This window comes from Echiichthys vipera (genome assembly GCF_963691815.1).
Source record: "Echiichthys vipera genome assembly, chromosome: 13".
Classification (NCBI taxonomy): Eukaryota; Metazoa; Chordata; class Actinopteri; order Perciformes; family Trachinidae; genus Echiichthys; species Echiichthys vipera.
In genome coordinates this window covers 16,176,785-16,187,027 of record NC_139838.1, presented here as the reverse complement: position 1 = coordinate 16,187,027, position 10,243 = coordinate 16,176,785, and the positions used below count along the sequence as shown (strand labels likewise).

The following is a 10,243-nucleotide window of genomic DNA, read 5'->3' as shown; positions in this document are numbered from 1 at the left end:
TTAAACAAAACATTTTTATTATGCACCACATCATTGGGCACTGGGTATTTGAATTTATGTTGAACTCTGTTGACAGCAACCAATGTCAATATCAGTAATATTCTATTGTACACAAGTCAGCATAAATGGACTTCTTCAGTGGTGCACAACATAAACCGTAACTTTAAAAAAGAAAGTTGACAAAATACACTAAAGTTGGCCATTTTTATGAATTTTAACGTAAATACTTCTTTGTAGTTATTCAGGCATAGCTTGTACATAACAAATGCAGTCGCATTGGCATAATAGGACAAAAATAGAACCAATATAATTTATAAAACACTGAAAAACTCCCTCTTACTGCAAAATGTTTGCCGTGTTATATACTGAGCATGTTTTTCACCCTTGCTCGATTAGGATGCATGTAAACAGAAATATATCAATAAATGCTGGTGCATAACCCTTTAAATCATGGGCGTCAAACATACGGCCTGTGGGCCGGATCCGGCCCGCCAAGGGTTCCAATCCAGCCCAAGGGATGACTTTGCAAAGTTTAAAATTAGCAACTGAACTGCAATTTTTCAATAAAAGTGCTGGAGTTGCTGGTGTTCTTTTGCTGTCAGGTCGACTCTTATTTATGAGGATGGACGTACTAAACCAAACCACGGCCGTTGATCTATTCCTAACCTAGTGGTTTCCATGCCTAACCCTAACGTCACCTTTGTAGGCTAACACCGGCCATGTGACGATGTTCTTGGTGCAGAATAATAATAAGCACTCAAGATCTATGATCAGGCCCAAAATCAGGCCTGACCCTGCAGGAACCCGCTGTCCAAAACCAAGTTGAGCCCGAACCACAGCAGCAGTTTTGGGCCCAAACTCAATTTGAATTTTAACTTTAAATGTCCTATTAAATCTAGATCTATAATATTTAGGATTATAAGAGGCTCCATAATGTTTTGTATAAAGACAGTAGTATTCAGAATGTAATTTTTCGCACTAAAACAAAAATAAAAATTCTAGGTTGTCGTTATTTGTGCAAAATCCCAGATTTTTGGAACAAACTAAATGCGTGTGATATCATTTAACGAGGACAACCATCCAAAGAAATGTGGTCTCAGTAAGGTGGAAATGCAAACTTAAATGGAGTTGTTCCATCTGAACCTCCTGAAATCATCCAATCTGAAAAACCAGATGCGCTGACATTAAGATTAGCATGGGCTCCATAATACAGAGCTTGCTCAGTTGGGATGAAAGCATTTGACTGGGACATACCCCAACCACCACCGACTGGATGAGAAAAGTACTGGTCAGAATTTGTACTAGGTCCAACACTGTAGTTGGGGTTCGGCATCACCCCATGGCCAATCTGGATGGTCTTCTGGGCTGTAGATTGTGTCGTCCATTGTTGAGCTGTCTGGACATGACCAATGGTGTGCTCCATGTATGTTTGCAATTGTCTCTGCTCAATATCAGGACACCTTACTCTAGGCTCTGGTGCAACGCTGCCACTGTGAGCAGAGGGATGTCCCAAGTGAGAATGCATGTTGATCCTAGCAGCATCGGAATGAGCATCCCTTTCATCAGAACAGCCGTACTGTCCCACACTGCTTGTCTGAAGACTCGTACGATCTCGGGCAGCATACCGATTTTGGGGTTGTTGTTGGTTATAACTTTGAGCGGCATCTGAGCTCATCTCGTTCCATCTCTCTTCTCTTGTGACAACTTTATTCTGTGGAGATGGATTGTACCACTGATCAGTGCAACCTGCCTCACGTCCGCAGGAAGAGTCATAAGATGGCCAGTCGTGAGTGTGGATCCCAGCAGGCCACAGCCACTCCTTTTGTGTCTGTGGGCCTTCATTTCGCCACTCTTTGTAAAACCTCTTTCTTGATCTTTCTCGAGGACCACATGGTCTGTTGGAATTATCATCACCATATACATTTTGGTATTTTGTGACATCTTCTGACTGGTTCAAGTATTCATCGCCATTGTCATTGAAATAACCACTCGCCTCTTGATACTGAGTGACTGCGAAACTTTTTTCTTGTCCCGTGTATTGACCAGCGTCTGCATCTCTGCTATAGAGGCCGTGCTGAAGTTGTGAGGTGTGTTCAGCACAGTTAATTGCAAATGACCCAGTGTCACAATCCAACGCATGGTCCTCTAACTGGGACTCTGGCGAGGGAATGGGATCTGAGTCGAATGGCGGTGAGTGTACAGATGGCACAGGGGGGCTGTCCATGCTGAAAGAGCTCCGCTCCAGCAGCATTGAACCGTTGGTAAGAGGCAGGCTTACCCTGAACACAGTATTACTCGCCCCACTCAGTTTCCGCTTTGCCGGCATCCTTTTTGCCCATTGTGAGCGCCCCACTTCACCTGTCTTTGGCATGCCTTGATAGGAAGTGTTGTTCTCATCTGGCCCTTGAAGAAATTGTGAAATGGACCCACAAAGCTTGAAAAACAATGTGAACTTACAAAAATATTGAATTACTTAAAGACAAAACAGTTTTGGCCCCCTTCAAGTGAACTGGTGCGTCCAAAGACACACCTTTGACAGCTATTTTCTGCTTTTGGATGTCAGTGTGTGTCCCTCCATTACACAGCATCTTTATACCTAAAAAAGAAAACAATACAGGGAGTACACAGACATACATAAGTCTTTGCATCAAAAATGCACTGGGTGAAAGATGGGTGTTTGAATGCTGGGAAAGAAACACTGAAGTGGTTGAACGCAGGTAAAAAATGAACGATTCAAGGAGCCTAAAGAGAATAACAAAGAATGAAGAAGATGAAAAAGGGATGAATAATATAAGTTGCATTTAACTACTCCGTATACTATAAAAGATGGCTGTGAAAGTTTCAACTGCACTCCATTGTGGAGAACAGGCTGTGGTCACCTTGGATTGATGGTTACTGAATGCCTTTTTTTCTTTTTTTACAGCCAATTTTCAAGCTTGGAGGGAGTTGAGGGTTTCAAACTTTTATGCACAGCGTCAAGTGTTACTCTTTAAGAAGTTAATCTGAAATAGTGTGATAGGGTATAGAGTTAATTAAGTGGTATACTTACAACGCGAATCACTCGTCAAGAGCAGAAAGTTGGAGATAAACATGTGAATGGTTTATGGCCAAACAAGAAAATAGTGGATGGGCATGCATACTTACACCAGTGGTAACTTTTGCCTGTCAGTAGGATACAGAGGGATTCTGGTAAATTTACCACCTGGAAACAAGAGAGGTTTTAACCATTTTAATAGACAGATGAGTACTTTAAATCTAACCAAGGCAGGATAATCTTTAAATAAAAGTAGATATACCGTTGGCTCTCCTCTGCCCTCCTCTTGCTCCACTTTCTTGGCCAGTGATTGGAGAAGCTGATAGTTGTTAGTAATATCTGCCATCATTACCTCCACTTGTCCAGGATACGTTTCCATCTAAACACAGATTTTAGTGAACTTAAAAAGTTGCTGAGCATGTTCTCTACAGCCATTAGATGCATAATGGTAAATTATTTGTGTTCTTGTTTATTTAAATCATTGAGCAACAACAAACTGACCAAGCAGTTCACGAGATGGGAAGATCTGGTTAGATGATCAATGATGTCCTTTCTGTTGGATCTGATGCGACAGCAGTGACACAAGAAGCAGTATGTGTGGCCGCCTTCACTTCTACATTCAACCATGCGGAAAAGACCTGTTGCAAACATGCACAAGCAGCTTCTTTTCAAGCGACAGACACAAGTTGGACTAGACCAATACCACTCTCAGGACTGTATGGTAAACATTTAGCTGCATGCAGCATGGTTCTGTCCCAATGTAACAAAATTCACCTACAGGCATCTCTAAAGCACACTACATAATATTTTCTACATCTTGAATTTGTTTAATCTGTACAAAAACGGAGGTGTCAAAATGACAATTCATCATTTTATGTGCCCTACTATTTTCCAGGCAATCAATGAAGACTCTAATACTTTTCTAATCTTTGCTTAAGATACACAGTTACGAAACAGACATAAAGGTGGTATTGATGTTCTCATCAAGATCATATACTGTATAAACATGTTTCCCAAAATGTACTTCAAATGATCCATATTATACGCAGTAGTACTCATGTCTGTGCTCACCAATAAGAGGCCCGGTTCCTGTGTAGCCCTCAAGAAAGCTGTTGCGGTTCTCTGATAGCACAGAGGGTTCCGGTGATGTGTCCTTGGACCAGTCGTCTGACTTGATAACAGCTACCATTTTGTTTGTCTTTGCTGAGGACTCCTGGGATTTCTTGGACTTTCTCTGTTGGTTCTGGGCAACCAATACAGTCCTCTGCGATTGGTTGGGATAGTGCTCCTCCTGCTGCACAGATGTGGTCTCTAAATGGCTCTCAGGTTCACCCCAGCCCTGTCCATCTCTTAAGATAGTTATCAGAGTTACTGCTGTGGTGTTAAAAAGAGAAGGAGACTTATAATAATAATAATAATAGTAATAATAATAATAATAATAGTACTAATAATAACACCATAAAAAAGAAAAGATGGTGTCGAAGAAGGGTGGGATTGAAGAGTTGGAGAGGGCTTGAGAACCACTGTTCTTGAAACAAGTCAATAGTCACTGACCGTCATTCTCACTGTGTGTTGCCATCGCCTGGTATATGGCATCTTCAACCTCTATCCACTTAATATGAAGGTGCAAAACATATGAGTACTCATATCCAAAACACTTATCTGTTTGCAACAATTAACAATAACATACAGAGTCAAAATAACATACCTGGACATCTCCAGGTCCTTCCTTTTCCTCAAGTATCTTTGCCATCTCCATCAGTGGCCAGGCCAGCTTAGAAAGGTCAGACTTCTCTGTCCATTCAGACACTAAGTGGGGGTGCCAGGCTTTCTATCAAGCAAAACAACAACCTGTGTATGAAAAAATACAATCCAAGGCAGCACAGAAACTTGCTATCATGACTTATTCTACAGCACTAATACTGTACTACTTACAATGTAGTTGTATCTGTGGAGACTTCCCATAATGTGGTTCCGCATGTCAGATTTACTCAAACGACACACACACACCTCACACACGTATAACACTTCTCTTTGGTGTGTACCAGCCTTCACACATTCTATAATACTGCCCAGGCCTGAATGTACATAAAATGACAAATTATTTTAATTCACTCAGAAAATACACAACATATACACTGTACACAAAAGGGATGTGTTACTACAGACCGATAATGGGTTGTAGTCTGTTCTTGTTGTTCAGATACACCTTCAGAGAATCAAACAGCTGGCTTTTAGTAGAAACTCCTATTAACAGAGAAGACATCAGACAAAAATTAGGATATAATAATGGCATTAGCATGGCAGTCAACATGTAGAAAGCAAAATACATACCTTTTTGTGCTTTAACCGGCTGCATGGTGCAGTTGTAGAATCCCCACCTGCATACAATTCAAATTGGAGCTTAAAGTAAGTAATTATAATGAGTGTATTTGTGTTCTCCTCTAAAATAGCATGGACATTTGTGCCTATTTGTGTGTTATCATGGTGATAAACATTTATTTCTGTACCTACAGCAAATGTGTGCATGTAGTCATCTATATACCTTAAGTAGTTTATGCATTTTGAAAGCCTATAATGACAGTCAATATAATAATCGTGTCAGCATTGGTTGAAAATGTTTAGTTTTGTATGGACCTTTTCAATTATGTAAACAAACATTCAAAAACAGTCCTAGTTTATTTCCGGTTGCAGTGTCTGTGAATTACATCAGCTGACAGGAAGTTACCATAACCAAGGCTGTTGCCTAGCAATGGAAATCCATTGAAACGATCTATACATTTCGTTTTGTTTAGTGCATGTTTAATCCTCCTTTATACTTTATTATTATTACATTTAAATAAAACGACCACGGACATCAAGTTACTCTAAATTGTGGCCTTAAACGGTCGTGTCTAGATATAGAAGTCTCGCGAGATGGATCAGGTTCGGCATTAGTGGTTAGATGGTTCGTGATGGCTAGGCATTAAATACAATTGGTAAAGGTGATTTGTTTAATGTTAGGCATCGATAGCTAATGGATCAGGTGACTATAGTATCGCGAGAGTTTGTACAACTATAGGGTTACCATCTAGACACGACTAAACTAGCCACCCCCAGACGGCGCTGCAGTATCACTACAGGTGCTGGCTGGAGGGTGTCCTCATAACGAGGTTGCACTTTTAATTTTAAAGTCTATAAACCTGAATTATAAGCCCAAATAATAAACCGTCAGATGATTTAGATAGTCACACAATCAACGATCATTTACAGAGGAAGTTCCTGGTTTGTAGCCCAACGTTATTTAAATGACGGAGTGATTCGGACAGAACTCCTCGGCTGTTGTAACTGTTAACTAAACCGCGACATACGTTAGCGTGGTTAACCTTTATTTTCGCAAGGTAAATTAACATAGGCTACAATTCCTTTCCGAGTTTACTTTTTGTTGCCGTTAACTTACACTACTACACAAAACTTACAGTTGCATCAACGAATAGTGAAGTGAACCAACTAACGTTCACGTTGTACCGGCAAGATACTCACCAACTGGAACGGTAACAGCCGTTAAAAAGCGTTGACGTAAACCATCAATACGTTGACGTTGGCTACGTTAACTACGTTAGCTAAATTGGACTCCGCTCAACTTGCCTTGACACAATCCTAATTAATTAGATAACGAGGCACAGACTTCCTCCTGTAACGTTAGATTGAACTTACCGTTAGAAAGTTCGTGTCCGCCTCGTCCAGGTGACGTTCATTAAAACGAAGTTTACGTTAGGCGACAGAGTGGATAAGTTAGGCAACACATGTAGGTTGTTCGCCCTCACAAGATTGTATGAGTCAGGGGGCGGCGCAACAAGCCCTTTTTCTTCTGTGTGTGTGTGTGTGTGTGTGTGTGTGTGTGTGTGTGTGTGTGTGTGTGTGTGTGTGTGTGTGTGTGTGTGTGTGTGTGTGTGTGTGTGTGTGTGTGTGTGTGTGTGTGTGTGTGTGTGTGTGTGTGTGTGTGTGGCAGAGGCGAGTCTAGAGTCTGTTGGGGTCCTTGGCAAGTATTCACAGGGGGACCACTGACCTGAAGCTGACCTGCTGCTACTGTAAACACTGTTACACAATTAAAAACGAAAGTGTGTTGTGTTTGGTGTTGAGCCGCCTGACATAGAGCAAAAGGTGTATGGTTTTATCGATTTACTTTAGAAATTAATTTATCCAGCAGAACCTGGGGGGGGGGGGGGGGATTTAGAGCAAAGTCAAATGCTTAATTGAATAAGGATACATAAAGCGAAAAACAAAAGTAAAACTATTCCCCTGGCAAAGTCTCAACCTATATTTTGTATTATTAAGCGGATTCTGAAAAACAGTACTTGGGCATGCTACGTACTTACTTTCCAACGCTGGTTAAGGTTAGGTTAATAGACCAGGTCCACAGGTGTTGTGGGGGGAAATGCACACTCTTTGCAGTTGTAATTTTATGTGCGTTTTGTCAAAACTATATGGTAACCTGTGATCAGACACGTTTAATCACAAAAGGGAACTGTTGGAGAATGAGGCATCTTAGTTAAATCAGTTGTGCTGGAATTTAAGCCAACGTCTGTGATTGATGCAAGTCTCCAAGGGCTGTACAAGAGGTTGTTTTATTTCTCTGGCGCCTGAGCAGATAAAATGGTCCTTGAGACTCTATATTATGTGATGTTCTTTGTAATCTTCAAGCTTTTGGTATGCGTACATGCTGTACCATCATTAAAGGGCAGCTGAGGCTCTTTGAGTTATTCTTCATCCATCATTGTGAAGAATCAAGTTTTCCACATAATTTATATTCATTTTATATTCTATATCTATAATATTTTAATGTCCTCTTTTTATTTAGTTGTTGCTAAATTTTGTGTATTCTTTCTGTGTATATTTGTTTCTGCTATGCACACAATCGCCAGGTCAAATTACTGGTATGTAACCTGCTTACAGGTTACATACCTGTAAGCAGGTGTTGGCATTAAAGTTGATTCTGATTCTGGATATATTATAATCAACATATTTGATATATTCAGTCATACCTCTAAGAAGCAGACGCTTTTCTCACCCAGTAAATGAGCCAAGTAAAACTCACACACCATTAGGCAAGCCATAGTTATGTTGAACTGCTGTGTGTGTCTTTTTATATTACCTATGTGTTGGTTTTATATCCTTTCTTAATGCTGCTTTGTATTGCGTAAAGCACTTCAAGTGCTTCGTTGTTGAACGATAATTCCAAACAGGTTAAAAAATGACCGGGTGTTAGGAAATGTTATGTGAAAGAATGGGTGGTTTCCCCTGTCATGGTTTGGTACACGCGAGGTCAAAGTGTCCTTCACACATGGCCAACTTTGCGTGGAGGAGGTACAGGCAGGGACCAGACATAACAACTGAGATGTCAGACAGAAGAAACAGGAACTACCATAGGTGAGAGGTATCTGAAAACTCATAAGTGTTCAGAGCTGGTTTAGACCAGCTCTTGAAGTGCTGATAACGTCCACTGGATTACCACCTCTCCTTCTTTAAAGCGAGTCCTTGTTGCTCAGGGTTTATGACTGCAGTTTGCGATTCCTTGTTGCTCAGGGTTTATGACTGCAGTTTGCAGGTTTGTGTGAACGCATCTGTGCCTGTTCTTTGTCTTTAACAGTCAGTAACCCCCATGTCTCCAACCCTGTGAACCTTAATCTTTAGAGACCTTAACCAAAACAAACACGGCCCCTCGAAAGTGTCGAGTCAAAGGGCTTACATGGTGAGGGAAAAAACAGTTCTTCTTCCTTTCTTTGTAGTGTTCTTTGTCTATGATGTGAACTGCCTTGGATTTTCTGTATGTTAATTAAGATAATTAACAAGATAAGCTGTGGATAAGTGCTGGGGGGAATGTGGAGAAGGGTCAACATGAGGATTGCAAATGGTCGTAAACATTGGGAACATCTACTGGGGTCATAAACATTGGGTAGTGTGTTTGTTGTTGTTACTTTGATGTCCTTGTAAGGTGCTTTAATGTGACTATATCTGCTGGAGCGATCTGGAGAAAGGGAGAGAACATTTCCACCGCATTTTGGTAGCTTCTCGCCTGTATGCATGCAGCTTAGTAAAGACATGATTTGAGAATCACTGAGGACTCTAGAGAATTTCTTTCACAATTTGTTTTGCTGGGTTTTGTTTTTGATTAAGAACGGATCCATAACATCTATTTCTCCTTTCTCTCAGAACAGGCACCAACAGTTTCTCACAGAGGTCTGGCCTTGATGTCGTTTCCTGCATAACTTGACAACCTGACCTTGAAACAAAAACATGCCCCAGAAATGCTCTCCTCCCTTCTCTACTCCCACCATAACTTGTGTATCACTCTCCTGAACTGGGTTCCTCCCAGACGCGAGGAGGCAGTGATTTAGAAGAATCCTCAACCGACAACAGACATCCCATTTTTAGCACATGACATGAGCCTTCACAAAGGACCACAGATGAACATACAGGCTCTTTGGACTTACATAAAAAAAATGAACTACACTTATCAATTATTTTACTCAATATCATAAATAGAAGCATAAACATCGTTTGAAAGAAATCATTAGTGACTTTAAAGGAAAATCCTAACGAGAAATGAGCTACAATCAATAAAGTAGAGAAGAATTGCTTCTCAAATAAATTTACGTAACCTATAAAAAATAGTTTGTGACACGGAGATGGAACCATTAAACTGATTAGTTCAATTACATGTGTTCCCTTTACCATTGTCTTCTCTTGTATTCATGCCTCTGAAATGGGAGTTATGAGGATAAGAACCCAGACAAACACAATTATTACATCAGAGACGTCATTCCACCATTTTTACCCTCAAACTCTGAATTTGTAACCTCATGGCCGGGGCCTATCCATTAGTATGACACACGAACATGACAATCACATCCTTTCATGTGACAATTGACATTGAGGGACGTACATGAATTAGGTGGTAAGTCTACAGGGGTGTCCAATCCTGCTCCTGCATATTTTAGGTTTCTCCCTGCTCTAACACACCTGATTCTAGCAATGTGCTTGTTATCAAGCAGCTGAAGCTTGTCCCAGGTTTGAACATCATTAGAATCAGGTGTGTGCAGGAAGAAACCTAAAACATGCAGCGCAGCAGACCTCCAGGAGCAGGATTCGACACCCCTGGTCTTTAGTAAAATAAATGTCTGGGAAGCCTAAAAATTGAATCAATCAAGTGTTTTAGAATCAGCATGG

The 10,243-nt window shown here is 40.7% G+C and overlaps 1 protein-coding gene and 1 long non-coding RNA gene across 2 annotated transcripts; both read right to left on the bottom strand.

Annotated features, from left to right (window-relative positions):
- Positions 1-134: 134 nt before the first annotated feature.
- Positions 135-4,626, bottom strand: LOC310955466 (uncharacterized protein). Its single transcript, XM_083925284.1, has 7 exons — positions 4,589-4,626; positions 4,106-4,408; positions 3,536-3,672; positions 3,297-3,413; positions 3,145-3,202; positions 2,531-2,596; positions 135-2,403 (listed from the first exon to the last, which is right to left on the bottom strand). Exons 1-7 carry the CDS (start codon positions 4,611-4,613, stop codon positions 1,097-1,099), a joined length of 2,013 nt encoding a protein of 670 aa, XP_083781410.1. The 5' UTR covers positions 4,614-4,626; the 3' UTR covers positions 135-1,096.
- A 132-nt stretch (positions 4,627-4,758) lies between these two features.
- LOC310955989 lies at positions 4,759-6,833 on the bottom strand. The gene is made up of 4 exons (XR_014593461.1): positions 6,731-6,833; positions 5,369-5,415; positions 4,970-5,281; positions 4,759-4,865 (listed from the first exon to the last, which is right to left on the bottom strand). It is a non-coding gene; the product is annotated as an uncharacterized lncRNA (long non-coding RNA).
- Positions 6,834-10,243: the final 3,410 nt, after the last annotated feature.

Bases quoted from the DNA above. Each gene is read 5' to 3' on its own strand.
- LOC310955466 (XM_083925284.1), bottom strand. From the start codon at position 4,613: ATGGCAACACACAGTGAGAATGACG. The intron at 3,414-3,535 runs GTCAGTTTGTTG...ATCTGTGTTTAG, and splicing joins CCCATCTCGTGAACTGCTTG to ATGGAAACGTATCCTGGACA. The intron at 3,203-3,296 runs GTATATCTACTT...TCTTGTTTCCAG, and splicing joins AGGGCAGAGGAGAGCCAACG to GTGGTAAATTTACCAGAATC.